Below are 16,390 nucleotides of genomic sequence, written 5' to 3' on the forward strand. Positions count from 1 at the left end.
TATGATCGAGTAAATGATTACTAAAGAAACACCCTCCACTCTCAGTGTTGATATTTAGTTGTGGGTTCACATGCAGCCTGTATGGATGTTGCAATAAGAACAAAAAATCACTATTCTGAACTGTATTTTTTTTTTTTTGTTGGTTAAAGATATAAATATTCACCCTATTTTTTTGGGCCAGATTTGCTTTTATTGGAGATGACAGTGTTGATATGTGCATATGGTTGCAGGCCAGATTCAAACCTGGCTCCTCCACACAGGAACTGAGTCCTGATACTTTCACCATTTTTTTTAACAAACACACAGTTTTTGTTTTTTTTACTGACCGACTGCTTCCTCGGGGGTCCAGTAGCCTGAGGTGTCACAGATGCGAGGTGATGTAGCCTCTGAGGCATATTGGTGCAAAGCGCCGTCTTTCTCACAGTCTCCGCAGTTGATTCCAGACACATGGAATGAGGAGCTGGGTCAAAAGAAAAAAGAGTTGCGTGCGATATTATATCATGTTTTTTTTAAGAACAGACCTATAATAATGTTGGACCAACTTGCCTCTTTTTTTGTTTTACTCCAGATGGATATAAATATACAAAATTGTGTATTTTTACACTTTGTGCTTAACCCTTGTGTGGTGTTTGGGTCAAATTGACCCGATTTCCATTTTCAATGAATAAAAAAAAATATAAGGATATTTTCGTTCAAACTGAAACTCAATGGCCGGGGCTTATTTATTGTGAAGGACATGTGGAATTGTTTTTATTTTTTTCCACTTGTGAAAAAATGCCCACCCGCATTTATGTCCTTCATAAGAGGTTCGGGTCAATCTGACCCGAATACAATACCAGGACAGACAGACAGAGAAAAACACACAGAAACACACGAACTAAAGACACACACACACACACACACACACACACACACACACACACACACACACACACACACACACACACACACACACACACACACACACACACACACACACACACACACACACACACACACACACACACACACACACACACACACACACACAATTGTATGCATAGAGAAGCTGTTTGATCCTGTTTTCCCTTGATCTTTACCCTTTGTAGTGTGTACACAAAACTATCCTAGAACATTATAAACATTTTAGATCTTCCAGAAATGTATAAACATTTTACATTTTCTCGCACTGTCCCCCTCGCACCTGCACGCCGGAGGAGGGACTAAACAGAGACATAACCTCAGTGTAGTAACAGTGTAATGTAGAACTACAATTATCTACCAACAAAATGGCCAAAAGATATTCTGCTCAGAGAGCCTTGGAGCTAATAATGGATGAGAGTGAGTGGAATGCATTAGAAGAACACGGTGAAGTGGGACAGGAAGACATTTCTGAAGATGAGGATAATGTGGAGGTAAACTCAGAATTTGACAGCAAATTGGAAGATGAACTTGACTCAGAGCCAGCTGCTGGATGACCCCCACAGCCAGCCGCAAGAAGACCCCCACAGTCAGCTTCTGGAAGACCCCCACAGCCAGCTGTGAGGTCTGTGGACCCTCAAAGGACTCCAAGACACAGACTACATGCAGCAACTGCAACAAGTACATCTGTGCTATACACACGAAGAAGTTCTGTACATCATGTGTTTCCTAAACGGACTTGCCCATTGACTCACATAATGTTCTGCAGCGTCACTTCATCAATATATTTTTCGGATATACTGTATTTTATGAATAGTGACTGTTAATTGTTTTTATTTGCCTTGCGTTTATATCTGTTTTATGTCATTTATATGGATGTTTCATTCTCTCTATATTTCACAGCCAAATACTTTTGGATGTGGTTCTTGTGTTCCAATAGCTGCTAAATTGCTTTATTTCCTTCAGGGCTTTGATTATTATATGACAGATTAAAAATAATAAACATTAATGAAAAAATGTTTCATTTACATTTGTCCTAGAAAAGCATGAGCAAAATGTAAACCTAGTTTTTATTACAGTGTATTTTTTTTTAACATAAATTACATTTTTATCACAAAAAACGATGGACACTTCCATTGTTAAATTTTATCTAGCAAAGAGTATTTTCAAAAACTAATCATATATTTCATTTATATTGTTGGGGAATGAGTTAAAGACAATATATATAAGGAATTGTGTATGTTGAATTTAGTTCTGTATTTTTTTTAAACCCTGAAATATGTCCCGGGTCAATTTGACCCGAACATTACCAAAGGGTGCGAAATGTGAACATAACACAAGGGCCCATGTCATGGCCATTTCTCATAATCATAATTCCATTGTTGAGGTCTACTAGAATAGATTTATGTTGTGCAATTTTCCAAACTCACATTGGTTTCTCATACAGGATCTCTATATAGTAGGGATGCACGATAATTATCGGCCCGATAATAATCGGTCCGATATTAGGAATTATGACGTCATCCCGATAAACCCGATACCAGTATTAATAGCCCCGATAATATACAATATATTTTTTGGGTAAAAAAAAAGAAAAAAATACTGTGGTGTGGGTGGATTGGGATGAGGGGCGCTTGTTTTTTACTCGGCTCCTCCCGTTTTGCCAGTACTGTGGTATTAGTGGTTTAGGAAGAGGGGAGTTCTTCACAAATCCAGCGCTCCCTAACTCATGCCTGGCTGTGACGTAAATGGTGTGCGGCCGTGAAGCCAGGACAGTAAACAAACATGTCGTCGGTGGTATGGGCGTTGGAGCTATGTGCAACTCAAGGCATATGCTCGAACCGGAGCTGCCTGGACGCTGCAATCATGTTGCGCACTATCCGTGCTGAGTGTGCTGACTTTTCGTACAATGTCCCACTGTCTGGCTTCCTGCATAAAGTCAAGTGCTCGGCGCAGTTGTGGCGAAATGTCGCTCCTCTGTTTTCATTTAAACAGCTCCTTATATCCATTAGCGCAGCTAGCTAGCACCAGATGCTAACAACAACAATGCACGTAAGGTCTCTCGCTCGCTCGGGCCACACATACACACACCCTCCCGGTCCTCCAGATGGCCAGTCGGTGCCTTTATATATACAGTCTATGGTCGGTGCCTGCCGGTGAGCGTGGAAGTGTCAGCATCAGGGCTGTCAGCATCAGCTTGTAGATGGTATTTTAAACTCGATGCGCTCTGAAACTACGGGGCGGCCGAGGAAAAAAAATACACATGCGTTAATCGCGTTAAAATAATCAGTGGCTTAAAAACATTTTTATTATCGGTTATCGGTATCGGTATCGGTCTTGAGAAGCAGGAAGTTATCGGTATCGGTATCGGTTTCAAAAAAACAATATCCTGCATCCCTACTATATAGTATGTGTAAACGGCTTGTTGGAGCTCCTGCCCCCCCCCCCCCACCTCCCTATGAGGCCACTGTGCTCTGATTGGTCAGCTCGCCCACTATGTTCTGATGAGTCCACCACCGTTACAGCTGAACATCAGTGATTATGTGTTACAATGGCGTTAGCAACCAGAAAATGACACCAGTAATGACAAACAGATGAGAATGCTGTGTGGGGTCCGGGTGCCGTGTTGGCAGGACGTTGCGCGTCTCGCTGCTGCGAGGAGCGGACAGTGTGAGCTGGGTTCATTCCCTGCTTGCTGCATGGGATCTGCGAGACAGCGAGACATCGCGAATGGACGCGGGAAGGTGGGGGTGCTGAGGGGGCTGCAGCAACCCCATCTGCGAGGCTCCACTAGCACCCCCCGCGCGCGCGCCACAGTTTTGCCGCTGAGAGAGTGTGTGTGTCTGTGTGTGTGTGTGTGTGTGTGTGTGTGTGTGTGTGTGTGTGTGTGTGTGTGTGTGTGTGTGTGTGTGTGTGTGTGTGTGTGTGTGTGTGTGTGTGTGTGTGTGTGTGTGTGTGTGTGTGTGTGTGTGTGTGTGTGTGTGTGTGTGTGTGTGTGTGTGTGTGTGAGGAGCTCCACGGATTGGTCCAATGGTTCCATTTGGGTATGGTCACGTCACTGTACCCAGGAAGAAAAAGAGAAATCTCCAACGAGGCGTTCTGGGGCAGCATAGACAGGTATTTTCTGTGTTAGAGTTTTACTCGCTACAGGATGTACTTTGAGGGTTTGTGACTCTGCAGACCGTTTACATGCAGAAAAACCTTCATAACACACAAGGGGACGGGTAATAACCGGAAAAGCATGACATGGGACCTTTAAGAACCCATGCAGTCATACTCGTACAGTACCTCTGGTAAAGCATTCCCCTCAAAGGTGGCAGCCAATAGATGGAGACAGAATCTGGACTCTGGTCTGTCACTATGGGGGCCAGAGGGGTGGGAGACGGCTGCTGGTCCATTAGCCACTTCTGGTAGACCAAATCCAGATAACAGTGCATTCGGGCCACTTGGTTGGGGGTGAAATGGTTGGTGCAGTTGTCATCTGATGTGATGAAATAAAAAAAATCAGTGTTTATAATTTTAAACACTAACCTCCATTTAACCTCATTTATAATCACTCAAATATTTAGCTTACTGGCAGATATTGAAGAAAATAGGTTCTCAGTGAAATCACAAGCAAAACAATGACTGTAAATATCAATGTTGCTCGTATAAAGCAAGCACAATTAGCCAACTTAGTCCTTGCAAAACCCATTTAAAAACGAAATGCAGTGTACACAGTAGTTGTACTTCCTGCTTGTGTGGCTGTGTCATTCAAATGTCAAGAGGTACATAACTTTCCATTAGAAGACTTATGGCAGACTGTAGTAACCAAGAACCATGTGTTTGTTCTCCTTTTGTCTTGAATAGAAAAAGCCCTGGTTCTAATTATGCATGGATGTTATACAGGATGTCTATACCATGTCCTCTATCATCACTACAGTGTACATTCTTCATGTAATGTAAATAACTTGTTCTCTGGGTCATTGGTTATTTCAACATGTCTAAAAGCATATCTACAAGTAAGGAGAGATGTTTTCATCACTGTACCTGTGTAACTCATGTAGTTGCTATAAGGTGTGTTGTGGTACATGGTGACTCCGCAGGAATCATTGACGGTTCCGGGATCATGGCAGGCTTTTGATTTGGGTGTTGGTGCAGTGTCAGCACACAGATCTCCTGTCTCCATGGATGGGGTGATCTCCTGCAAGGGCATAAGACAGAAATACAAGCAAATGATCACAGGAGAGTGAAAAGCCCTATCCAAGGAGGCATGTCTAAGCCTAAAAGAGAATGGCAAACCTATAATCTAGTTTGCTTAATTTAACCCTGGAGACACCTGCTGTAGCTGGAACTAGCACAGACACTGCTGGCTCTGCATCAGCCTAACATTATCAGAGGCTGTTGTGAGCAGTTTGCCAGGAGTCTGTTTGTCTATCTGGGGACACATTTGTAATAGTGTCGCAACCTACAGTAGCAAGATGCAGTCACAAAACTTTGCCAATGTGTAGTTGAAACCCAAATGACCAGTATTGCAAAATGGCTGGTTCCGAAAAGGGGGATTGGATTGGTGGGCGGAGTAGTAAATTGTTAAAACGTGGCGTTAATTTGGCAATTCGTCATGGTTTTTAGTTGTTTTTTATTATTATCACTGTGTTTTCAGATAATTATCCTTATAAATATTATATATTTTACTACACTACTTGTTTTATTTTGCATTCATTGTTTTAACATTTATTTATTGTTTTTCTGAGAATAAATATTACAACGACTGCAGAAGGACACATTCCCAGAAAATAATTTATATATAAACTGTATGATACAGAATTATGAACAAGAGGAGAACATTTATCAGTCCTACCTGACATGGGTCATCACAAGAGTCCCGCTCGCTCACCCCCTTGAAAACATGGTAAAGTCCAAGTATGTGGCCCATCTCATGAATCATGGTGTTCTGGTGGCCCATGGTACCAAAGTAGGACGGGCTCAGAACCATCCCACCTGAGGACAGAAGATAATATTTAAAGTGTGTGTCATGATACAATTATATCTTGAACTGTTTGTCTTACAAGCTGATTTTGATCTCCGACTCATAATAAGAGTCATGGTCTGGTGACATGTTAGTTAAGTTTTGCAAGCAAGTTGCAAATCTAAAACTGCCATTCAAGACTGTAACCCCTTATTCCTCCATGTTGATGGGATGTAATGATTTGGAAAATTGTCCTTCAGCAGGTGAACAAAGCCATGTTGGATAAACTACCATCTTATATCTGCTCCCTGATCTCTCTGCGAATTGAAAGTAGTTATTGCCTGAGATCGCATGCTGTGGTTCTATTAAATGTGCCAAGTGCTAGGACTGTCTTAGGCAGTGGTCCCCAAACTAAAGCCCGCGGGCCGGGTACGGCCCGCCTCCACATTTGGCCCGGCCCCCTGAACAGTACCAGAGACGCATTATGATCTTTTTTTTTTTAAATGTAAAAAAAAAAATGTTTCAGTCTGGCCACGCGAATCCTAGACTAGCCCCTGTCCAAATGTTGTGACCTGCTCTATCGAAATCAGTCGCATTGAACTGAAGACACCTTTTGAGTTGTATACACTGATGGAAAGAGGATATTCCTAGCTTTCTAATGATATCAGGATTGTTTTTGTACTTCAAATATTAAGCGAAATATGTCACATTATATAATGACTGTCACCGAGTCATCATTTTGAGAAAAAGGCCTTCAAAGTTGTCTCTTCTCTGGAATCCATCGATCTGATTGATTATTAGCGGAGCAAATGATCAAAAATACTACCGAGGGAAGATATTTTCGTTTGGAGGGGAAGCTCGCGAGTGTGTGTGTATACGTGTGTGTGTGTGTGTGTGTGTGTGTGTGTGTGTGTGTGTGTGTGTGTGTGTGTGTGTGTGTGTGTGTGTGTGTGTGTGTTGTGTGTGTGTGTGTGAGTGTGTGTGCTTGTGTAATTTTGCATTTGTGTGTATTGTGTTTGTTTCGCGGGGAAAACACTCACGAGAAACACCGGCTGTTGTTATGCCTGCAGTGACGTTAAGTTACTCCGTTCTCCGCTTGTAATTATGCCGAAGCTTCAAAGTTGTATTTATCATCTGAATTTGCCGAAACAAGTTTAATATTCTGAAAGCCAAGACTTTGTTTAATTGAAATCAGATGAAAAAAAACTGTAACGGACCCTGCCGTGTTATCTATGATTACTATACTCTTACATTCATAATTTCAGCGGAGGGGGGGGGGGGGGGGCGGCGCTGCGGAAGAGCAGATTGCGAGTGAGAAATAAATAGGAAATAAAAGTTTCATATTCTGAAAGCCAAGACTTTGTTTGTTTAAAATCAAACAAAACACCCGAACCCCGAAAAAATAGTTTTTTTTACGTAAATCCACGTTTATTTTGAGAGATTCTGCTCTGACAACTAAGCTAAACTTTTACCTGTTAAGATTGTGCACGGCACAACAGAAAGTTACAGTAATTTTCAATGGACTTTTTTTCTGTGAAGAACCCAGAGAGGGTTATTTGGTTATTATTTATTTCATAAATAGTGTTATTTATTTCATTAATAGTGTTATTATTTATTTCCTGACTTTTTTCTGTGAAGATCCCAGAAAGGGTTATTAATATTTGGTTATGTGTGGCTTTCTAGAAAACAATAAATGTTTACGTTTAGACACCCATGCGATTGTCACACTTTTTCTGTTACAAACTGACCCGGCCCCCATCAGAGAAGGGAAAAGTTATGTGGCCCTCACAGGAAAAGTTTGAGGACCCCTGGTCTTAGGGAAGAAAGCTTTTAGATGTGCAGCTCCACTAACTTGGAGCAGTCTGCAAAAAGAATGGAAAATTATCAATCTGGTACCACTACATGTTTTTAAAGCTCGGTTGGATGCTACACAATCAGATGCTGTTGGTACCTGTACATTCAATTCAAATTCAAAACCTTTATTTATCCAGGTAAAATCCCATTGAGATCAATTATCTCTTTTTCAAGGGAGACCTGCAGCAGTAGGTTCCACAAGAAGACATAAACAACAGAACAACAAAAGGACATCATACAGCAAAATGTACAGGGATTACAATTTACATATTTAACCACAAGTACAGGTACCAACAGCATCTGATTTTGTAGCATCCAACCGAGCTTTAAAAACATGTAGTGGTACTAGCTTGGTAATTTTCCATTCTTTTTGCAGACTGTTCCATGTTAGTGGAGCTGCACATCTAAAAGCTTTCTTCCCTAAGACAGTCCTAGCACTTGGCACATTTAATAAAACCACAGCATGCGATCTCAGGCAATAAGTACTTTCAATTCGCAGAGATCAGGGAGCAGATATAAGATGGTAGTTTATCCAACATGGCTTTGTAAATGAAAAAGTACCAGTGACTGAGCCTCCGTACATAAGTACGTAAGTGATGGCATAACCGCCTTGGTATACAGGGTACAGTGATGCGTAAGTGCTTTACAATTTGTCAAAAATCTCAGTGCACTGTGATACGCAGCATCTAACTTGCTCAGGTAATTGGCAGGTGCATTCATATATAACAAATCACCATAATCCAGCACAGGTAAAAAGGTCACAGTGACTAGCCTTTGCCTGGCCTCAAGCGAGAAACAGGACTTATTTCTGTAAAAGAAACCTAGCCTAACCCTCAGCTTTTTAAGCAGGTTATTGACATGAAGTTTAAAAGTGAGACAGTCATCAAGCCAGATACCCAAGTATTTGTAACAGGTAACCACTTGAAGTTGTATTTTTTGCGTAGTTACAATATCCAAAGCAGTGTCTGGTGTATTTTTAGCTTTAGCTTTAGAAAAGAGCATTACCTTGGTTTTATCCACATTTAAAAGAAGCTTAAGCTCAGAGAGCTGAGCCTGAATAATGTTTAAAAAAAAACATGTGGATAGATATGTAAATTATAATCCCTGTACATTTTACTGTATGATGTCCTTTTGTTGTTCTGTTGTTTATGTTTTTATGTCTTCATGTGGAACCTACTGCTGCAGGTCTCCCTTGAAAAAGAGATCATTGATCTCAATGGGATTTCACCTGGATAAATAAAGGTTTTGAATTGAATTGAACCGTTTCAGTGCCCTTTGGCACGACAATCAATAGGAGGAAATCCCCTGGTATAGTTACTGTTGTATGTCTAAAAACACTAAACCATGTTCAGATCCACTAACCGTTTACGATTGTTTTTTTAATGAGATTTCAGAAGCACCCAACAAAACAACTGATCGCAAACAAATGTGTTATTGCTGTGAAAATCTAGAGCTGTGAAGCTATTTAACTCGTGTGTTACGCTCTGCTACGGAATTTCTAAAAGAGAAACAGACCTCCATAGTAAAACGACTAAGCACTGTGATATTTAAAACCAATTAGGAATAAAGTAAAACTTTACTACTCTAAGCCAAAAACAGGAAACAGGATACGGTAAGGTGGCTACAGCTGGATGCGGGCCAGTTTTGCCAGCTTTGAATATAGAGGAATACCCTGCAGTGCAGAAACCTTGTATTCACCATTTTTCCTCGTTTCGCTAATAACTGACACCTCACTACGCTGTCTTTAGAATACAGACATAGTTTCATGGCCTTGGAGCTAACCCAATGCAACAGAAAAACATGCCAAAATATACAACGAAATTCCACAGCCACCAAAGATGTGATTGGGGGAAAAATCATAAAAACGAAATCACTGTAAAACAATCGAGAAAGGTGCATACAATTATAAACATTGAATATACAAACATTGTTACCAATGTTACCAACTACTTGAATGCATGAGTTGGTTTGAGATACATTTATATGTATATGCTTTATAAGTTCATTAGCATTTAAGGAGTTCTGTTAAGAGGTAATGAATGACTCACAGCTAAAGCAGTGTAAATGGTAGGTGGGAAGGCTGGATAGTATACAGATCAAAATGACTTGGATTCTGCTCAAATTCTGTTAACCAATTTCAATAAAGTGTGGTACTAAGTAGTCCATGCAACATGGACAAAAAATGTTTTGGTGTTGATGTGGTAACAGGATTTGTAAACTTTGTTGCTTTATGGCAGGGGTGTCAAACTCAATTTCATCACGGGCCACATTAGCATTATGGTTGCACTCAAAGGGCCGGTTGTAACTTTAAGACTATATAAAAAGATATATATAAATATTTGATATATATAAAATAATGTATTATATATTACATTATTGCCTCTGCATTGGATTATTATCGGATAGGGTAATAACTTCATAATTAGCTACGTCTGAAAGCAGAAGTCTAGGGCAAATAATTGCAAGTCTCTCTATTGCATGTCAAAATGATTTAAAAAGAAAAGCCAAATTCTGGAGAAAAAAAAAGTCAAAATTTAAAAAAATAATAATAGGGAAAAAATGTCAAATTCTGAGAAAAAAGCTAATTCTAAAAAAGGCATATTTTGAAGAAAAAGTCAAATTCTTAGAAAAAAGTAACATTTTGGAAAAAAAGTCAAATGAGAGATGCATTGTGGGACATGTAGTTTATGGGCAAGTGCTTCTGTCAAGCGGCCTGTAACCGTATAATAAACATATTATATTCTTTGCAAGTTCTTGTGGGGCCGCATGAAATGAAGTCACGGGCCGGATTTGGCCCCCGGGCCTTGAGTTTGACACCCCTGCTTTATGGAGTCCACAAGGTAGGCTTCATTCTAAATTACAAATATTGTGTACCATACACCGTACCATTATACAGTCATTTATGTATCTAATGTTATAATGTTATTCCATTGTGCAATGAGTTTGAGATCAGAGCAGCCATGCAGCCTCTAATTGGTCAACAGACACTAGAGGCTGAATTGGAAGTGGACAGCTCAAAACAACAAACTTGTTTTTTGCTAATTTGCATTGTTAAATGAAAGAATAACTCCATTCTGTAGGCAAAAACAAGTTTCCTAAGAATGATGATAATCGAAGAATCAAGAGCAGACATGACAGTTATTGGGATTGTGATTAGGAACAGAGTGTTCAGTGAAGACGTTGAACAATGAAGACATTAAATACGAAGACACTAAACAACAGGGTCTCCGGAGATGACTTGTCATCCATCTTGGTTTTAAACAGAGACAGATGCTGTGCAACTGCCAAATGTCTTGTGGGACACATTCAGTATCAGGACTCAAACTGTATAGTCCATTTTATATATATAGGCCACTATCACAAATGTGCCTCAGGGGCATTACATTATGTACAGCATAGGACACCCTCTATCCTTTTTGACAGGCTTTGGATATGGAAAAACACTCCCAAAAGAAAACTTAACTAGCCCACACTGATGTTTGTTTGTTTGGTTGTTGTTTGGATTGATTAGCCTTTTCCAGTGGAAAGGACCTAATAATTGGAGGAGGAAAAAGGCAATGTGCCGGGAAAATCTATGCCAGCCCCAATTGCTCTCCCCATTTCGTTTTTGAAATTGCTAAAGCAGGCAACAAAGAATGGAGGGCATGGGAAAAGATCAAGGGATGGATATGAAGAGTAATAGGCAGAGAAAGAGAAACTGAATAAAAGCAAGAGGGAAACTGTGTCAAATCCAGTAGAGGAGAAAAGGGCAAAACAAGTTGTAAACATAATACAACAGGACAATTTGAATGTTAATAAAGACAAAAGCAAGGAATTTGAAGATATGACAAATATTGAACAGTATTTTGATATATTACTCACCTTGGTGGGTTAGAGACTCTTTTGCCCATGGCCAGGTTGCAGCTCCTGCCAGCTCTTCACGCACTGAGTTGCTGGCAAAGAATACATTGAGGTTGTCAGTGCCGCTCAGGTGTAGGGCCTCCTTTAGCTCTTTTACACTCATATAGGCCCTGCAGAAGCAAAAAAGAGAGAAAACATGAAAATATTAGATATATTCAATAAGCATTCATCAAAGCACTTTAAATTAGGCTGTAAATCCTTGTAAAGTGTGGTGTTATATCTACAGGATTAAACTATAAACAGTCATTAATCTCAAACTAACATTATGCTACCATGTTCTGTGTTATTATTACTAAACAGACTAAAACGTCAAAATGGGTTTCTGCTACTTTAACCTAACCACAAAGGAGGCGCTTTCATTTGAACACAAGGGAAACAGTATTCGACAGTGCGACAGACTTCGACATTCCACCGGAAGTCGAAAAAGTTTGAATTTAAGCATTTAACCTAGCTTAGTACTGGCAGCCAAAAAAGCTGCTAGCTTATTTTCTCAAGGGTGAAAAAGAAAGTGCTTTCAACAGCTCCATAACTGAATTATTTTGTACTTATAAATATCAAACAATACATCAACAAATCACACACTGAACAAAAATATAAATGCAACACTTTTGTTTTTGCTCCCATTTTTCAGGAGATGAACTCAAAGATCTAAAACATTTTCTATATACACAAAATAACCATTTCTCTCAAATATTGTTCACAAATCAGAAAAAATCTGTGATAGTGAGCACTTCTCCTTTGCCGAGATAATCCATCCCACCTCACAGGTGTGGCATATCAAGATGCTGATTAGACAGCATGATTATTGCACAGGTGTGCCTTAGGCTGGCCACAATAAAAGGCCACTCTAAAATGTTCAGTTTTATCACACAGCACAATGCCACAGATGTCGCAAGTTTTGAGGGAATGTGCAATTGACATGCTGACAGCAGGAATGTCCACCAGAGCTGTTGCCCGTGAATTGAATGTTCATTTCTCTACCATAAGCCGTCTCCAAAGGCGTTTCAGAGAATTTGGCAGTACATCCAACCGGCCTCACAACCGCAGACCACGTGTAACCACACCAGCCCAGGACCTCCACATCCAGTATGTTCACCTCCAAGATCGTCTGAGACCAGCCACTCGGACAGCTGCTGCAACAATCGGTTTGCATAACCAAAGAATTTCTGCACAAACTGTCAGAAACCGTCTCAGGGAAGCTCATCTGCATGCTCGTCGTCCTCATTGTGGTCTCGACCTGACTCCAGTTCGTCGTCGTAACCGACTTGAGTGGGCAAATTCGATGGTGTCTGGCACGTTGGAGAGGTGTTCTCTTCACGGATGAATCCCGGTTTTCACTATTCAGGGCAGATGGCAGACAGCGTGTGTGGCGTTGTGTGGGTGAGCGGTTTTCTGATGTCAATGTTGTGAATCGAGTGGCCCATGGTGGTGGTGGGGTTATGGTATGGTCAGGCGTATGTTATGGACGACGAACACAGGTGCATTTTATTGATGGCATTGTGAATGCACAGAGATACCGTGACGAGATCCTGAGGCCATTGTTGTGCCATTCATCCACGACCATCACCTCATGTTGCAGCATGATAATTAGGGATGGGTATCGTTTGAAATTTATCGATTCCGATTTCGATTCCGGTTCTGCTTATCGATTCCCCGTTTCGATTCCAAAATTGTAAAATAAAGAGGTCAAACGTTTAGATAACAAAATATATTTATTCTTAAAAGCTTTAACTGAAATTGTTACTAAAAAATATACATGCAATACAAATGTATTGCACAATAGCTGTGCTTTATTTTAACTGAGCTATGCCTGTGGCAAGCTATTAACAGGCATTACACTTTGCCTTTTCTTTTTCTTTTTTAGTGTAGTGGAGCCTCACTTCAGAGTGTTTACCGCGACCTATCTTTGGTGTTATGAAGTGACTGAGCTCGTGAAATGTCTACGGGAGGGCGGGGGGGCATCGCTGCGGGGCAACTGTGGACCTCTGTCGCCTGTCAGCGCAATTTATATGATGCCGTTTTAAAAAATGAAGGGCGGTGCCGGCCGTCAGCGTACCGAGCCGGCCGTCAACGGCCGTCAGCGTACCGAGCCGGCCGTCAACGGCCCGCTGACGACCGGCCGTTCTGTGATTCTCCAGGTCCGCCCTGTATTCCACCGGGTCACCGCAGCACCGCGGTGCAGACGGACCCGCTGGAATACAGGGTCTACCGCGTTTAGGAACCGTTAAGCAGAACCGAAATTGTGTATTTTGTATGGGTACCCGGTACCCGGCATTTTCTTATCGGTTCTCATCTGGAACCGAGTTTCGGTTCCCAACCCTAATGATAATGCACGGCCCCATGTTGCAAGGATCTGTACACAATTCCTGGAGGCTGAAAACATCCCAGTTCTTGCATGGCCAGCATACTCACCGGACATGTCACCCATTGAGCAGGTGTGGGATGCTCTGGATCGGCGTATACGACAGCGTGTTCCAGTTCCTGCCAATATCCAGCAACTTCGCACAGCCATTGAAGAGGAGTGGACCAACATTCCACAGGCCACAATCAACAACCTGATCAACTCTATGCGAAGGAGATGTGTTGCACTGCGTGAGACAAATGGTGGTCACACCAGATACTGACTGGTTTTCGGACCCCCCCAGACCCCTCCAATAAAGCAAAACTATAGGTTACTTACGTAACCCCAGTTCTCAGAGTAACATGAAGTGAGATGTCTCACTATGGGATGCGCCTCATCGCGGAGCAAACAGAAGCATCAATCTCATTACGCCAATCCTGATTGGCTGGTGATCTTGACGTCAGGGAATTCACCCCCTATAAGTAGCTTGCGCCACGACGCATGTGTCATTAAAAATAAGCACCTCTTCTCGCTTCACCATAGCAAGGAGGGCCGTCTGGTGAGACATCTCACTTCATGTTACTCTGAGAACTGGGGTTACGTAAGTAACCTATAGTTCTCATTCATATCACTACGTTCGATGTCTCACTATGGGAAATTGTAGCTCCCGTATTGTCAGACGAGCTTATCTCGAAAATCACCAAACCAACCAGAACTTAACAGGTAGAGCTCTGACTCAACCAGGTGCCCAGCACTGCTTGAGTCACACTGGGAGCAGAACGTCCAGCCTGTTAAGAGGCGGACAAAAGTGAGCGGCGAGGACCAGCTCGCCGCTGCACCAATGTCTTGGATGGGCGACATCCTGGACAGAGCCCAGGATACAGCCAGACCCTGAGTCGAAAGAGCTCGCGGACCCGAGGGTGACCCGAACTCTGACTTGTATGGGCCCCAAAGCAATTGCTTCCACAAACCAGTGGGAGAGCCGTTGCTTAGTAACAGGCTTGCCCTTATAAGGGTTAGCCCAGGACACAAGGGGTTGGTCATTATGACGAAGCACCCTTGATCTGTCCCTGTACGTGCGTAAAGCACGGGCTGGACACGGCAAATCCGGCCGCTGTTCCCCGGAGGAATACAGTGGTGGGGAGGATGCCTCAATGTCAAATGTGGTACCTGAACCAACCGCCTTAAGATAAAGGCAGGGTTGGGCTTCAACCACACTCTGTTTGCCCTGGGGCGAACTGAGTGCATGAAGACTGTACAGATAGCGCATGAGTGCCACTGGCTCGCTTGGCAGCTGCCAGGGTCAGCTTCATGTCACACTGTATTCAGATTGTACCACTCACGGGCCAGGCCCATAGAGCTAAGCGCTCTGGGTGTGGGTGAAAGATCGCCCCCCCCCCGCTTGGGACAGTATGTCCCTGCGTAGTGGGAGCTGCCATGGCTGCCTGCACAGCAGCCATGGCATAGCTGGCCAGTGCGGAGATATCAGGATAAGTGTGTGGCGTTGCTCTCTCACTCTGGCCAGAGTTGGGGGTATCAGAGCCAGGGGTGGGAACGCGTACAGAGGGCCCGGGGGCCAATCGTGCGCGAGTGCATCCACGCCTAACGGTGCATTTAGATCGTGCATCGAAAAGAACAGCTAACACTGAGCGTTGTCTTTCGATGCGAACAGATCCACCGCGGCTCTGCCGTAACACACCCACAGCTGGTTCACAATCATTGGATGTAGAGTCCAGTCTGCATAAAGTGGTATACCTCTGGACAGTAGATCTTTCCCCCGAGGTTCATCACTCCCGGTACGTGCGTCGCTCTCAGAGAGAGGAGACGTCTACCGCTCCATAGGATCAGTTTGCGCGCCAGTGTGTGTAACTGGAGAGAACGCAAACCCCCTTGGCGGTTAATATACGATATTGTGGTCGTATTGTCTGTCCTCACGAGGACGTGATGTCCCCTGAGGAAAGGCAGAAAGCGTTTTAGGGTGAGAAACACCGCTAAAAGCTCCAGGTAATGTGCGCCCGCTGGAGGTCTCTGCTCCAGAGACCCCTCACCGGGCGACCTTCATAAATACCTCCCCAACCTGTCAGACATGCGTCCGTGGTGACCACTTTCCGTGAAAGGACAGCACCCATAGGCACACCTCGTACTAGAAAAGTCGGGTGCAGCCAGTGGCGCAGTGTCATTACGCATTTCACAGTAACCATCACTCTCCGCGCGCCATGGCGCTTTTTTTTAGGGCGGCCACCCAGCGCTGAAACTCCCTCATGTGTAAGCGTCCCAGTCGTACGACCAGGATGGCTGACGCCATGAGCCCCAGCAATCGCAGGCATGATCTGAAGAGAACATGTTTGCGCAGCTGGAAAAGAGCGAGATAAGCTCTGAAAGCTTTCACTCTTTCCGCTAACAAGCGAGCTGAAAAGGGCACTGAGTTCAGGCGTAAACCCAGGAAG

The 16,390-nt window shown here is 42.9% G+C and overlaps 1 protein-coding gene across 1 annotated transcript in view; it reads right to left on the minus strand.

The window, feature by feature from the left end:
- pappa2 (pappalysin 2) overlaps positions 1–16,390 on the minus strand; it is a gene marked incomplete at its 3' end in the record, with an annotated part of 68,673 nt that overhangs the window by 31,125 nt on the left and 21,158 nt on the right. The window contains 5 exon segments of the mRNA XM_034199103.1: positions 327–460; positions 4,189–4,381; positions 4,930–5,083; positions 5,741–5,880; positions 11,564–11,712. Of these exon segments, the coding sequence (XP_034054994.1) occupies positions 327–460; positions 4,189–4,381; positions 4,930–5,083; positions 5,741–5,880; positions 11,564–11,712 (770 nt within the window).

The sequence above is a fragment of the Gymnodraco acuticeps genome, unplaced genomic scaffold, assembly GCF_902827175.1.
Source record: "Gymnodraco acuticeps unplaced genomic scaffold, fGymAcu1.1, whole genome shotgun sequence".
NCBI classification, from domain to species: domain Eukaryota; kingdom Metazoa; phylum Chordata; class Actinopteri; order Perciformes; family Bathydraconidae; genus Gymnodraco; species Gymnodraco acuticeps.